At 52.5% G+C, this 14,859-nt stretch overlaps 2 protein-coding genes across 5 annotated transcripts in view; both read right to left on the bottom strand.

Moving 5' to 3' along the window:
* STK40 (serine/threonine kinase 40) overlaps positions 1 to 5,345 on the bottom strand; it is a 37,333-nt gene extending 31,988 nt beyond the window's left edge. For 3 of the 4 annotated variants that reach the window (XR_006335664.1, XM_043876497.1, XM_043876499.1), the window contains exon 1: positions 4,517 to 4,713. The gene's annotated coding sequence lies outside the window, so the exon portion shown is untranslated. Of the gene's footprint in view, positions 1 to 4,516; positions 4,714 to 4,927 lie in introns of those variants that run through there. The other variant, XM_043876498.1, reaches the window with a different exon arrangement.
* Positions 5,346 to 11,102: 5,757 nt separating this feature from the next.
* On the bottom strand, positions 11,103 to 14,040 carry LSM10 (LSM10, U7 small nuclear RNA associated). Its single transcript, XM_043878237.1, has 2 exons — positions 13,729 to 14,040; positions 11,103 to 11,852 (listed from the first exon to the last, which is right to left on the bottom strand). Exon 2 carries the CDS (start codon positions 11,825 to 11,827, stop codon positions 11,459 to 11,461), a length of 369 nt encoding a protein of 122 aa, XP_043734172.1. The 5' UTR covers positions 11,828 to 11,852; positions 13,729 to 14,040; the 3' UTR covers positions 11,103 to 11,458.
* Between the last annotated feature and the right edge of the window lie 819 nt (positions 14,041 to 14,859).

Here is a 14,859-nt window from a genome sequence, read left to right as displayed (position 1 = left end):
CCCATCAAACAGCACATCCCTCTCTGCAGAGCTCAGGGGACAAGGACTTGAAGGCAGCTCCCTCTCACTTCCCTGATGGCCGAGTGGGTCCCAGGTGGCCCCTGCAGACATCTCTCCTTCCTGAGGGACTCGGCTGGCTGACCCAGCCTCCAGAGTAAATCCCACCTCAAGGTCTCTTTCTAGATGAGACCTCCCGGGACCCCAGGAATGCCATATTTCCCCTGAGGGCACACTGCTCTTCAGGACCCATCACTTGCTAAGTCAGTGTGGACAGCACCAGATGGAAGGGCTGCTCTCGAGGGCCATCTGAAGGCTGAACAAGTCACAGGAGTCTTGCAGACTCAGCCCCTTCAGTGTCTGAAACACTGAAGTTCACCTCCTTGGGCAAATCTGAGCAGAGGGAAGATGAGGAAGGGAAGCTGCCCTTTTCCCAGGCGCTGACTCAGGCAAAACCAGAGAGAAGCCTGGCCCAAAGCTGGACGGGGAGCCACAGACTCTGCAACTGATCCTCTCCCATGAGAGGGCTTACCGAGTGGATCTGGTGGATCTCCCTGGCCATTCTCTCCTGCTGGCTCTATCATTCACTCTGTCAGCCAGATCAGGAAGCTCGGGGTCACCTGCCATCATTGCTCCTCCCTCAATCCTCACTTCCAGACACTCCCAGAGTCCAGCTGACTTTCCCCCCAAACATTTCTGATCTGTGCCCTTCCTCTGTTTCCTATCTGCCTCTGCCTTGATCCAGGCCCCACTGACCCTTACTCTGATTACAGCAAAAACCTCTTACAGAGACTCCAGACTTCTTGTCTCTCCAGTCCGTCCTCTACCAGCAGCCAGCAGGCTCTTGGGAAGATGCAGGTTTAATGGTGTTTCCTCCACTTAGACCAAAGCATCCCCTCACCAACAGAAGTTCAAGCATCTTAGCCCTGGTGCTCGCCTCTCCAGCGTATCCTATAAGTCAGGTCCCTTCAGACCCTGTGCTGGAACCTCGTGTGGTTCCTACAGCACGCACACACACCAGCCTGCATCCACGCTTGTGCCTTGCTGCTCCCCTGTCTGGAGTGCTTCATGAACATTCTATTCCCCGTCAATATTTAGTTTTCATCAAGATCCAGTTCAAGCTTTAAGGCCTCTCCAAAATTCTCCCCAGTTGCCTCCCCATGCCCTGGGAAAAACACCCCTTCCCCTCATTCCCTCTTCCTGCTGCACAGACTCCTATGAGACACGCCCCCCAACTATTTGCAAGTGTTGATTGGTTAGGAGCCTGCCAGGCCCTGTTAGACCACCAGGTCCTCTAGGGCGGGACCTGCCTCTCCAATCTCCTTCTGAACCTGGTACCCAGCAATTCCCCAGCTGCACATGGGAGCTTATGTGTGTGGAACTGGGGTTCTGGATTTGGGGCCAACGCACGTATCAATGTGTGCTTCCTGATGGTGCTAATTCAGATACCAAATTAGGGTAACTAATAAGGACACATATGGAAGAAACTCTAAATATGTTTTCTCCCAGGCTACTTTATTTTTAAAAAATATGTATTTACTTAGTTGTTAGGCTGCACCAGGTCTTTAGTAGCGGCATGTGAGATCTGCTTCTCTAACCTGGGATTGAACCCGGGCCCCCTGCATTGGAAGCGTGAAGTCTAAGCCACTGCACACCAGGGAAGTTCTCCTAGTATCCTTTAAAATATGATTTTTTTTTTCTCTCAGCAGTCCTACTTCTATTTTTTAAAAATGGTTCTTTTAAAGAGCTGAGCTGAATCATCTGCAGGGCTCCCATACTGGCTGGGTAAACTCCCCACAGATTTCTTTTCTGGAGAGAATACAATAAAATTCTGTGACCTTGTCATCCCTCAGGACACTTCTGACAGCTCACTGGGACACAGCTGAGTCGCCACTAGCTGCTTTGACTAATTCTGAGGCGTTTCTTTCCTGCAGCCTGTAACGTTTACCAAGCATTTCTCACGCACTGTGCACTCAATGTCCAGCTTGCAACGCCTTACCGAACCCTCATAACTGCCCTCCTAGGGAGGGGCTCTTACTGCCCCCACGTTACAGATGAGAAAGCTGGGCACGCAAAGAATAAGTAACCTCTACTGACCGGCAGGGGCTGGGGTTGGAACTGAGATTCTGTCTGAGAGTGGAGCCAAATAGGCTCTTAACCACTCCAGTCTGCTGCCTCCCCAAAAGGTCAAATTAAAGGCACAAGGGAGCAACTGACCTTACAAATGACCTTCTGGAGGACAGCCTCACCAGCCTGGCTGCTTGAGAGACCTGCAGTCTCAGGAAGAGAGAAGCAGATGTGCCAGGCACTTCTGGGCCCTGCAGAGCAGCCCAGGACAACACAGGGAGCCTGTCACCTGCCACTGGTTGCCGTGCCGTCTCAGCAAAGATTCCCCACCCCACCCCATCTCTCTTCTCTCGGAGGCCTGCCCTTCGGTAACCTCTGAAGAGGTCTCCAGTGTTTTAAGCTTCTCCCCTCCTCTCCCTTCTCTCCTGCTGAGGCTCCAGAGAGAGCATTCTAAAACACAAGTCCAATCACGACACTCCTCTGCTTCAATCCGTTTCCCTCGCTCCCTACTGCCCTTGGTACAAACTTCCAAACTGTTAATGTGGCATTCCTCTGTCAACCTGTACTGCTTCACCTGGCACTAGGTTGACTTTCATACCACCTACTGAACAATCTGAGGTTTCTGGGATAAATTTTGAGTTTAGATGTCGAAGTGGAGTACCTTGCCCCTTTATTCTTACCTGGCTGAGCCTTCTCATCCTTCCAGATACAGTCCCAGCATCATCACTTCTTCCAAGCCTTCCCAAAACCTACCCCCACCCCCCAACTCAGGCTGAGCTAGAAGCTTCTTTTGCTGGACTCCCACAGCCCTCTGTTCTTGCTGATACTAATTTTTTTTTAGACAATATTTCAACGATTTGTTTACAGGTCAGTCTCCCTGGTGGCTCAGTTAGTCAAGAATCCTGCAATGCAGGAGACTAGGGTTTGGTCCCTGGGTCAGGAAGATCCCCTGGAGGAGGGCATAACAACCCACCCCAGTATTCTTGCCTGGAGAATTCCATGGACAGAGGAGCCTGGTGGGCTACAGTCCATGGGGTCACAAAGAGTTGGATACAACTGAGCGACTAACACTGTCACTTTCTCCCTTAACCAGACCATGAGCTTCTTGAAATAAGATTAGCTAACATTCACTGAACTCATTATGTGGAAGACATAGTTCTATGTGTTTTGCATGTGTTAACTTTTAAAATCATCACAGTAACTCTGTGTTATCAGTCCTGTTCTATAGCTGAGAACACTGAGGCGCAGGGAGGTTAAACAATCTGCCCAAGGCCACACAGCTAGGAAGCTGCAGAGCTAGAATGTGAACTCAGGAGGTCTGGCTCCAAAGCAACTCTTAATCTGTAATACAGAGTACTTGCCTCTCCAGGCAAGGACACTGCTGCTGTCGTGCTATTGTGGGGAATGAATGAATGAATGTATGAACAAGGGCCATCTCCACAATGTCTTAGGTTTAAGGGACAAACAGCTGGCACAGCAGAACCATCAAGGAGCACTGGCCCAGCTCACAAGCGCTGTTTACAAACAAGGGTTCTTTTGGCCTTACAACTGCATATCCTTCTCTTCCTTATCTTATGCAAAGCTGAGCGAAGAGAGAAAGTGCCCAGCCCAGAGTGACTACCCTCTTCTTCATTGCTCTCAAAACCAAGCAAAGCCAACCGGTTTCCTCCTGTGACTTAATACTGAGCAAAGTCTACCTTGCCAACGAAGGCGGCTGTCGTCTCTTCCTTCCGCCAACAAACGGGCATCAAATCTAGGGAGTGGGGGTGGCAGGCAGGGTACTCGACGTCTGGAGGGAATCCCGATGCCCCTACCTACTGACTGGAAGGTGGGGCCAAGCGCCGTGGGAATGGGCGGGCCTGTTGGGGCATGGCAGGTGAAACAGTGACCACAGCAGCAGCCTCTCTCCTCGGAAAAGGCCGGTCAAACACAGCACCGACAAGCAGGTAGCTCGGACCCGCACCTGAACGCCGCCCGGGACTCGAAATTCTCCAGCAGCGATGGTGCCCGTGCCAATGGGTGAGCGCTCGTGGAGAAAGCCCGGGCTGGAGAAGAAGCTCTCCGGGGACTCGTTCCAACTCTCAAGTCACTCTCGGGATCAGGCAGTATTGACAGGCAGAGAGGGTGCTTCTTGGGAAAAACCTAAGCCTTCACTGACTGACCAAGTGACTCCAGGCCAGGCTGAGCTGTGCCGTCTCCCAGGGCTGCGGCGGGACCGAGACACCCCGTGGCCACCCGGTACCCGGCGCGCAGGAGCCCCCGCCTCCTCCCCCGCCCCCTGGGAAGAGCAGACCCCAGCCGAGGACGGCGGGTTCGCTGTTGTCATTTCTGTCGAGCCGGACAGCGGCAGGCTGTCACCCTGGTCCCCTTGCCACGGCCGCTGAGGCCCGCCCCCTCCAACCCGCATCCCCGGCCCGGCTCCCGGCTCCCGCTCCGGGACCCCTGCCCTCACCTTCCCCCGGTGCTCAGCGCTGCTCGCCCATAGTCCGTAGCCCGGAGCCGGGGCTGCTCGGCGCTCCGTCCCGGGGGACCGGGGCCGGGCAAGGGGCGTGGGAGCCGCTCACCGCCGTCTCCCGGCGCTGCCTCCCGAGCAGCCGCCGCCGCCGCCGCCGCCTCCCTCCATGGCTGCAGCGCCGCCACCTGACAACGGAAGTGACGCACCGCCCCCTCCTCCCCGACGGGCCGCAGTCCCGCCCCTTGCCCGTATCTACAGCCCACGGCTCAGGGATTGGGCGCCATCTTGACGAAGGGCGGAAGCCTTCAGGCAAGCGACCAGAATCCGACTGACGATTGGTTCAGGGTGGGGCTCAGGCTGAAATCTGGGAAACGGTTGGAGACCGAGACTCTAAGGGGCGGTACTTACCGCTTATCTAAGTCTGCGGTGAGGCTGGGCCGGAGGCACCGCCCCCGCCGCTACTCCACTGAGCCTCGCGTGCCCTACACTCGCCCTCCGGGTCTGGAGACTTCTCCAGCAGTTGAAAGATCGGCCGGTTGTAGTATCTTTGTCAGAAAAGTGGCTCTTTCTTGACCCCCATTTCTCGGTTCCTGGAGCTTTGTGCGGCGAGCGCTGCTGTGGGGCTCATCAATGACAGGAATTCCTGCCGTAGCCCTCACATTTCATTTCCCTCTGGGCCCCTCGCTTTTGTAGAAATCCCGCTTCAATCTGAAGACCCCTAGAGTCTCGACCAGGCAGGTTAACAGTGAAGAGTTCCTGTTAGCTATTCCAGCCACCTAACCTCAGCCCCTCCTGCTGCAGTTTCGGTCCCTTTCTCCTCCTTCTCCAGCAACCACGCCCTCCATGAATCAGCTTCTTGCACCAGCAGATGAGCCCTTTAAAGGGATTGCATCAGGCTGATGACTCACTGGGGCCCTCCGAGAGCCTGGCTTCCCTCCGCTGGCATGCAGAAGCAGCTAGAAGGGCGCTGTGGTGGCAGTACCCGCGATCATGGACCCACTCCTTTGTCTCCGAGGTGTGAGCCAGGATGCTAGCTGTATATGACTAACTCCTGAGTCTCTTTCCAGCTGTGTTATTCTGTATCCATGTGGGCACACGTGTCGAAGCCTGTGTGCACGGCTCCGGATTTTCCTAGGGTGTGTGGCCAAGCACTTACGTGTATGCACGCATTTGTCATCTCCACACAGGCAGTGACTGCCAGGACGTGAGAGCTGATGTGAGTCTGGCTGCCTCCTGTGTCCTTGTCTTTGTCTCTAAACGCCTAGCGCACACTGAGCTGAAAGGGCTGAGTAACAGTAGTAACCGAAACAGCAGTATCATGTCAGACACTGTGTCAGGCACTTTAGAGACATCAGCGTTAAGGAGTCTGTTCACAGATGAAGCAGCTAGAACTCTGAGAGGGAAAGTAACCAAAGACACACAGCTAATAATGGCAGAGCTGATTTGAACCAAGTCTGGCAGATTCCAAAAAGGTTGGATTTGAGCCCTTGCTGTGTCTCTTACAAGTTCAGTGACTGTGCAAGTTCCCTAATCATCCCCATCTGTCAACATAGGAATAACACTTTGTGGGCTCACTGTGAGGATCCAGTGAGTGTGGCAACAGCTTCTCATGGGACCTAGTGAATTAAGAGTGCTCATACTCCTCAGCGAGCTTCAGTACAGTGGAGGGCTGAAAGTAGGCACAAAAACGCTGGTCCCGGCCCCCCAAGCTCTTCTCTCTGACAAAGGGAAAAGCCTAGAGATTCCTGAAGCTCTGACAGGAATGAATGTTGGGTTTTCCAGAGCTCTAATTATCAGCTAGATGAATCACTTAGAGCTGACACTGCCATCCCCAGTCCCAGGAGGCTCTCAGCTGATTCAAAATATAGGATTTTAACGAAGGGGAGGAGGAGAAGGAAGAGAAAGCGGGGAGTAGGAGAGGTAATGAATAGAAAGGAAAGGTGCCAGCCAGAGGAAATGAAAAACTGTCATCAGGATACCAACATGAGGACACCACACACACACACACACACACACACACACACACACACACAGTGACGTACACACACACAGTGATGTACACACACACACACACAGTGACATGTACACACACACACACACACACACACACAGTGACGTACTCTCCTGCTGGCTCTCCAACTCTGGGCATATTGGCAGACAACGCTGCCATAACAAAGTGACACCTGTCACAACAGCATGAGACGGTTGCTTGACGATGTACAGGCAGATCTGCCTATTACAGGAGAGGAGGAGACCTTCAACCCTGGGGAGCTTCCTCAGGCTTCTGGAACCCAGCAAACCTTTCCTACTGGCTGACGTCTGGGTTCTCTGTGGCCAAGCTCCTAGAACCTAGGTATGCAAGTTCTGAGTGCTAGGCCCGTACCTGGTGGCTGGGTACCATCACTGTGAGCAGCATGCCTGGTTACTCCACTGTGTCCGACTTTGCGACTGTCTGAACTGTACCCTGCCAGGTTCCTCCATCCATGACTTTTCCAGGCACAAGGGATCTTCCTGACCCAGGGATCAAACCTGAACCTCCTGTGTATCCTGCATTGCAGGCTGATTCTTTTACCCACTGAATCATCAAGGCATCGCTTATCTTACCTGGTTACCAGTGTCAGGAATGCTGGGAGGCAGAACAGTGCAGTGTAGTAGTAAAGATCATGGAGTTTCAGGCATACAGACCTGAGTTTAAATCCCCACCCTGATGTTCACTGGCTCTGTGACCTTGAGCAAGTCAAGTAACCTCTCTGGGCTTGTTTGCTTCTAAAATGGGGCTACTAAAACAAACCTCTAGGGTTGTTGTAATGATGAAATGAGATGATTCTTTCATTTCACAAAGGTTTATGGAGTGCCGGCTGTGTGCAGAGCATTGAGTTGGATGCTGGAGACCAGTGTGGGACCAAACAGGCCACAGCTCTGCCCTCCTGGAGCACGCGGAGCCCCTGGCACAGGGCCTGGGGCACAGTGAGATTCAATAAGCAGTAGTTACTTGTGGTGACCATCTTGGCATTCTGCCATTATCTTAATTATGGGACAGAGGGAGACCCCTCCACCTTCCTCCTAAAGAAAGAGGATCTCAGCTTCCTCAACTGAAAAATGACAGAATTGGACTGGATCAGGGGTTCCCAATATTGCCACCTTGAAAGCCTCTTTTAGTATTTTCCATCTACATGAGCCTCATATCTGGTAAGATTTTGTACAACCTGCCATCAAGTCATTTCTTCCTTTTCATTCATTATAGCTTCATACTACAGTTATAAGAGCTTGTGATCAGGAAGAAGAAGCCAGTGGCCCATCATGCTGTTGGTGTAATTCCAGCCCAAAGCAGAGACCAAGTCAGCTTGGTTAACGTTCACATACTATGTGCCTGTTCCTCTGATCCTTCTAGAACACTGATAAGAGCTCAAGGGACTCCTGCTGCCCTCAGGGACCCTTCAGCTAGGCATTCCAGACTGGAACTCACTGAACTGGATGTTCTTCTGTGGGTATCATCCAGTTGAGAGCTGGAGATGCCGCACCACCCTAGGGAACTGAATGTCAAGCCACAGACCACCCAGTTCTCCTTAGAGCCCGGGTAGTCCCCTTCCCCAGGTGAGTGGGCCTCCTGTCCTCTTCTCTGCGTGGCCTGGATATGCCCTTTCACTCAGAATTCCTGAGTGCTCAGTCATGTGCAGGCTTGAACAAAGGCTGCAGCGATGACCACAAAACCCAAACCTCAATGGGACAATGACATTTTGAAATACATTTTTCCTGTCTTCCTTGGTGTCCCTTGGCCCTTCCTGTATGCAGTTAGGTTACTATGCATTCATTACACCAGGAAACAAATGACACACCAGAATGCAGAGTTCATTTTTAGCTTCTGAATTCTAAAAGCCTTGCTTGCCTTCAGGGAGGGATGGAAAGAATATCTGTGCGGATCTAAATTTAGAAAACTGTAAGGAGGGGGATCTGGGAGACTGAGACTTGAGGGGGTGGTCCCTGAGAATAGAGCAGCTCAGCCTCTGAGCTAGAGGGCATCCGCTGGGTCTCAGGGCCCGGGAAGCAGGAAGACGTGTACTTCTTTTCCTGGTGGAGTGCCAAGAAGTAACAGAACCCTGTGTGTCGCACTGGGGCAAATGGGGCCCAACTCACCCAAGACCCTAGGAACTTGCTGGGCCTGACCGGCAAGAGTGAGAGTCTGAACACCAAGACAGGGATGGGTTACAATCGGACGGGAGGTGAGGAAGGAGCGCCTTGGCCACATCCTGAGTGGGCTGAAGACAGAAGACCAGGACAAAACCAGGACATCTCGGGGATGCTAGTGGGACTGCCCTTCCCACGCTTTGGCATCTTGAAAGGAAGTGCCCTAGAATTCAACCGATTTCAAAGAAAGTGATGGGGAACTCTGCTGAGTTGACTACAACTAAGTTTCTGCCACTCTGGCTGAGTAAAGCAAAATATAAATTCGGTTGAGTTAGAGAAAATTCAAGTTATATTTCTTAGACACTTGAGATTGAAACCAGCTATACTCCTGACCCACAAGGCCCTGTATCATTTGCCTCACCTCTTTCCCATTTCTCCTGTCTCACCTGCCTCCTTCTCCTCCACCAACAGTCACAGTGGTATTTGGTTATTGCCCCCAACCCTCAAGCTTTCCCACCTCAGGACCTTTGCACTGGCGATTTCTTCTGCCTTCCCTTGGCTCTTTAAATGGTAGGCGCCTTCTCAGTTTAAATTTAACTTCTTCAGACTACACTTTTGGAAATAAAACCACCTATTTTCTCTCCATGTGCCCTGTTTATTTCCTTCCTGTCTGTTTAGTTTTCTTTGTTCATCTCCCCCTCCAGAGTGTCAGCTCCCTGAGAGCAGGACCCCCGTCTCTCTTGTTGTTCCCTCAGTAGCTGGCACTGTGACTCAAATTACTTGTGGAATGAATAACCCGTGGCTTGCCATAGCTTGGTGGGCACTGAGCTTCCCTCACCCCTACCTGGGCCCTGGTCAATTTCCCAGCAGTCCAGGACCAGATGCCAAGACCCATAACCTTGGGGCTTGAACACACAGCTGTGCTCTACCCCAGGGCCTTGGCATTAGTGTATCTCAGAAGGTCTTGGTACCCTGCCTCCCACCTGTCTTTGGAAGCACAGAGGCCCACTGGGGTCTGTGCACAATGCTTACAGAACTTATGGAATGGGTTCAGAGCCCTTCTTCTCAGCTATCCATGCTAGGCTTTCCCTTGATCTTTGGAGGATGCAGAAGCTGCCCTTCCTCCCTTCTGATGCCCCCACCCCACCCCTGCACACCATTTGAAGGCAGAGCCAGGCCTACCTCTCCTCCACCTTTAGGCTGAACTCCCAGCCCGGGCCCTCTTCAAGAGTGGCGGCATCTGCAGACACGTGGGAAATGTCTGTGACAGTGGCCGTGTGGGGAGACTCCCCGCCAGCTCATCACACTGGCGGAGGTGCTGTCGCCCCACTGGCTGTGAGAACAGACATTTCCACGGTGACGACTCCCTTCTGCACCTGCCCGCTGGTTTCTCTTACCCGTGGTCTTCTCGTGTTGCTCTCCTTAACTCTAGCTATCAGAGAGGCCTGGCAACTCAGAGCTGTGGTTTTCTCCCTGCTCAGGTCCACTGTTCTCCCCTGTGGCCTCTGGGCAATAGAAGAAATACAACAGGCAAAGGACTCATGGTAGATGGGTGGGTGGGTGTTAATAAAGCAAATCTTCAGGTTCCAGATTCTGTTTTCAATCTGGGGATCCAGAAAGGTGGTTCTTCTAGACATTCCAGCTGGTTCTGCTGAGATGGTCCAGGGACAACACTTAAACAGACTGGATTAGAATGTAAATGCAATGACTGTGGGCTGCCTGTGCCCAAATGAACACCGCTCTGCAGTCTCCCTCAGGAAATGTCTACCTCCAGCCCTAGATTCTAGATCCCTCTCCAGAAGGGACCAGAGCTTGTTGGACCACGTGCGCTCAGCAGGAGGCCTGACACATGGCAGCTGCTCTGTGGATGTTTGTTTGATGAAGGCAAACTCTCTGGTTCCACGGGACAGAGTCGCTTTCACTGAGAGGGTAGTTGGCCTGTGGCAGGGCAGCTAAGGCTCGGGGAGGCAGTTACAACAAAGGCTGGGGTTCTCATCCTGAGACCCTCTTCTTTCCCAGGGGCCTCACATCAGAATCAGAGCCTGATTTCCTGCTGCTGGATGAGCTCCTACACTTGAGGGGAGGGTCCGGGATTACTCCAGGCTCCCCCCCAGGAAAGAGCACTGAGATGAACAAGCTCTCCAACAGGAAATCTGAACAGAAGAGTCGCTTTCCCCGACCAGACTGAAAGCCTCTCATACACATCCTCAGACTCTGCTGCATATTTAGTATCACCTGGGAAACTTAAAAAAAAGAAAAAAATCCCACTGCTTAGGCCACACCTCATACCAATTAAAGCCAAGTAGATGAGGGTGGGCCAGGTGACTCCAAAGTGCAGCCACGCTTGCAACCCAGCACCCTATGACACAAGACCAACAGGGAGCCCAGCACAGAGCAGAAAGCAGGAGGCAGAGACGTGTCTGCATCCTCCTTTTGTTTCATGAGAAAACAAACACAATTACAAGAGAAATGGGGCCCCTCAGGCCCAGCGTATTTAATAATCCTCAATGCAAGAGGGTTGAAAACTATCTGACACAGTCCCTAAATCAGTAAATTAGAGATTCAGATAAATAATGATCCAAAGCGGGGATTGTCATCTACCCCAAGGCCACAGTCAGATAACTAAAATTCCGGGTCCCCGGGTGAGTCTGAGAGGTGAGACCCTGAGAAAGGCAGCTGTGACAGGTGATGCCCATCAGACACCAGCTTCTGGGCTGGCCCTGCTCCCCTCCCAGGTTCTGGGTGGGCAGGGAGAGCAGGCTTTGGCTCAGAAGAAATCTGGAGGAACCTGAGTGGGGACCGGGACAGGCTCACTCAAGAGTTTTTGGAGGGAAATTCCTGCCGGCCTTGCCCCTTGCTGCCAAAGTAACGCACCCGATGGATGATCTGCAGCTGCTGCTCAATGGTTGCGGTGATGTTCACGTTGTCGGGGATGTGGACGTAACGGACGTTCCGGCCTGTCACAAAGAGGTCGTCCAGCTCCACCTGATGCCCCCAACGGTCTGTGTAGGTGACCTGGGCCAGGCGGATGTTCATGAAAGCATCGACGTTGTCTATGCGTCCGTGGGCCACGCTCTCATCTCGCAGGTCCACGGTGGTGACCTGGCCCTGGAGGCCCTGCAGCAGGATGATCAGGCTGTTCTCAGAGATGGTCCGCTCCTTCACCGAGTGGCTCACCTCCATTCTTCCACGCTGTGGGCTGCTCGCTCTGGGAGGGGCACACACAGGGGAGCTGAAGCAGGCTAGGGAGTGTGGGTGCTCACTTACCGATGTCAGCTTTTAGCACAAAATCCCCAGCCCAGACTTCCCCAGGTCTGCCCACCAATTTTTATGTCTATGGAACACCCTTAGGTGCTTCCATGGACACACCTTACAGAATCTTCACAACACCTTGCAAATCAAGCATCACTTACACTCACTTTATAAACAAGGAAAATCAGGCCAGGAGAGGTTAAGTAACTGGCCCAAGGTGCTGGGATTCAAATCCATGGCTGCCCAGCTCCAATTCCCACACCCAGAGTTCTGAACCCTCATTGTGAGAATCACCCAGTGAGTTTCTGGTCACCACACCCCAGAGGATCTGATTCATTTGGTCAGGGGTGGGGCCCAGGTACCCTATTTTGTAAAAGCTCCCCAGGTGATTCTAATGTGCATCTAAACGCATAGACAAGGAGCTTGAGAACCACTCCTCTAAAGTGTAGTTTATACCCTTGCTGCTCAAAGTATGGTCTGTGGACCAGCAGTTTCAGCATCACCCAGGTGCTTGTTTCGGAATGCAGAATCTCCAGGCTTTTGCCAGATCTACTCAAAGAATCTGCATTTTAACATGAGCCCTAGATGAATCGCTTCACCAGTTCTTAGACATTAGTGTGCATCAGAGTCACCTGCAGGAGGGGTTAAAGGATTCCCCCCCTCCCTTCTAACTCAGTCTGTTTGAGGTGGGGCCCAAAAATGTGCATTTCTAACATATTCTCAGCCGATGCTGATATTGCTGGTCTAGGGCCCACTGAGAACGACTGGTCCACACGATGCTGCTGCCCTGTAGCCAGGAATTTAGACAACTGTAAAAAAAGGAAATGGTAGCATATACGGCACATAGGTATTGAAGGTAGAGGAACGGAGGTTGGAATCCCCACTCCACCCACACTCTGTAGACCTAGGCCAGTTACTTAATGTCTCTGAACCTATTTCCACATCTATTAAACCAACAGGTGAGGTTAACAGGTTCTCACCACACTGAGTGTATCTTCCTTTGCTTTCGACACGCTTATATGCTGTATTAATGTAACTTTGTCTTATCCATCCCCCATTTTCAGACCTTGAGTGCCAGGTGTTTGAATTTCTTTCCTTAAGACTTCACTCAGTGAAGTAAGCCAGAAAGATAAAGACCAATACAGTATACTAACGCATATATATGGAATTTAAAAAGATGGTAACATAACCCTATACGCAAAACAGAAAAAGAGACACAGATGTACAGAACAGACTTTTAGACTCTGTGGGAGAAGGCAAGGGTGGGATGTTCTGAGAGAATAGCACTGAAACAAGTATACTATCAAGGATGAAACAGATCACCAGCTCAGGTTGGATGCATGAGACAAGTGCTCAGGGCTGGTGCACTGGGAAGACTCAGAGGGATGGGAGGGAGGCGGGAGAGGGGATCGGGAAGGGGAACACATGTAAATCCATAGCTGATTCATGTCAATGTATGGCAAAAACCACTACAATATTGTAAAGTAATTAGCCTCCAACTAATAAACATAAATGGAAAAAAAAAAAGACTTCACTCAGGATCCCGACAGGGCTGTGCAGGGTGGCATGAAGTGTGGCAAGCTAGCTACCCACTCCACTGACAAGGTGCTAAGAGTTGGGCCGGAAGACTCTTAACGACCCCACCCAGGTTTCACCAGGCGTATCCGCTCAAACTAGGTTTCGGGGAGCACAGTGACTGCAAAGAGGCAGGTCTGGGCCCGAGGACCGGGCTCGCTCACTTCCTAGGAGGGTCGACCTCCAGAAAGCCACTTGGCTTCTTCAAGCCTGTTAGACCGTCCCTAGAATGGGGATGGTGACGACCCTTTACTCACAGAGCGTGGGAGTGGGCTTGGGAAGAGGTGCTAAACTCAGCAACCGGGAGGAAGACGCTGGCCCCGCTCCCGCCGCCTCCGTGGTTCCAGGCTCGCTCGCGCTCCGCCCCTGGCTCCCCAGGACCGCCGCGCGGGTTCCTTCCGCTGTCCCGCTGCGCGTCGCCGCCGAAACTAGCGGGCGCCTAGCCGGGCGGCCTCCCTCTCGCTGCCGGATTAAGACGCCATGGCAACCGCGGGGCCGCTTGGTACTTCCGGAGCACCGAGAGCGCGGCCGAGCGCAGAGCTGGCGTTCCCCACGGCGAGCCCGGAACTACAATCCCCAGAATGCCTCGCGGGCTCGAGACTCGCCCTCCTGCTGCCCCGCCTACGTCACTGGGTTCTCTTCTCCTTTGGAGTCATTCTTTCATTCAGGGAATGAAATAATAGGTTCCCTGGCGGCTCAGTCGGTAAAGAGTCCCTCCTGCAATGGAGGATATCCGGGTTCGAAGCCTGGGTTGGGAAGATCCCCTTCTGGCAACTCACTCTAGTATTCTTGCCTGGAGAATCCCACGGACACAGGAGAGTGGCAGGCTACAGCCGGTGGGGGGGCCGTCTGAGCCACGCCCCTTCAAGGTTTGCGCGACCTCCGTTAAGGTGTGGCAGCAGCTGGCACACTGGAGAAGCCCCATGGGTTAGGGTTAGGTCATTCCTCTAGCCTCTCGTTTACTGGTTTCAGCCTCTCTCAGAAACCACCCCTTTTTTATCCTTCACCACAGCTGGTCTCTTCTTATCCTAAAGATAGAAAACGTCTTTCTCCTCCTTGGCAGCAACTCTTTTCCTACCTTCCACAGTTGAACCTCTCAGGGGAGGCCTCGGTATCAGTGATTCTCCAATTGGGAGTTCTTTTTCCAACCCCATTTCTACGTGAGACTGGATTTTCTTCTTGTGGTGGTGGTGGTTTAGTTGCTAAGTCGTTTCCGATTCATGCAACCCCATAGGCTGTAGCCCGCCAGGCTCCTCTGTCCATGCGACTTCTCAGGCAAGAATACTGGAGTGCATTGCCGTTTCTTTTTCCATCTCTTCTTGTACTTCAGCCAGAACGACATAGCACAATGGGCCGAACGCAGAAGCAGATATGAGAATCTGTCTTCT

This window comes from Cervus elaphus, chromosome 20 (genome assembly GCF_910594005.1).
Source record: "Cervus elaphus chromosome 20, mCerEla1.1, whole genome shotgun sequence".
In the NCBI taxonomy this organism is placed as follows: domain Eukaryota; kingdom Metazoa; phylum Chordata; class Mammalia; order Artiodactyla; family Cervidae; genus Cervus; species Cervus elaphus.
This window is presented reverse-complemented; position numbering and strand designations above follow the sequence as displayed.

What these genes read in the sequence shown, in the direction of transcription:
- LSM10 (XM_043878237.1), bottom strand. Translation starts at nt 11,827, where the DNA reads ATGGAGGTGAGCCACTCGGTGAAGGAGCGGACCATCTCTGAGAACAGC.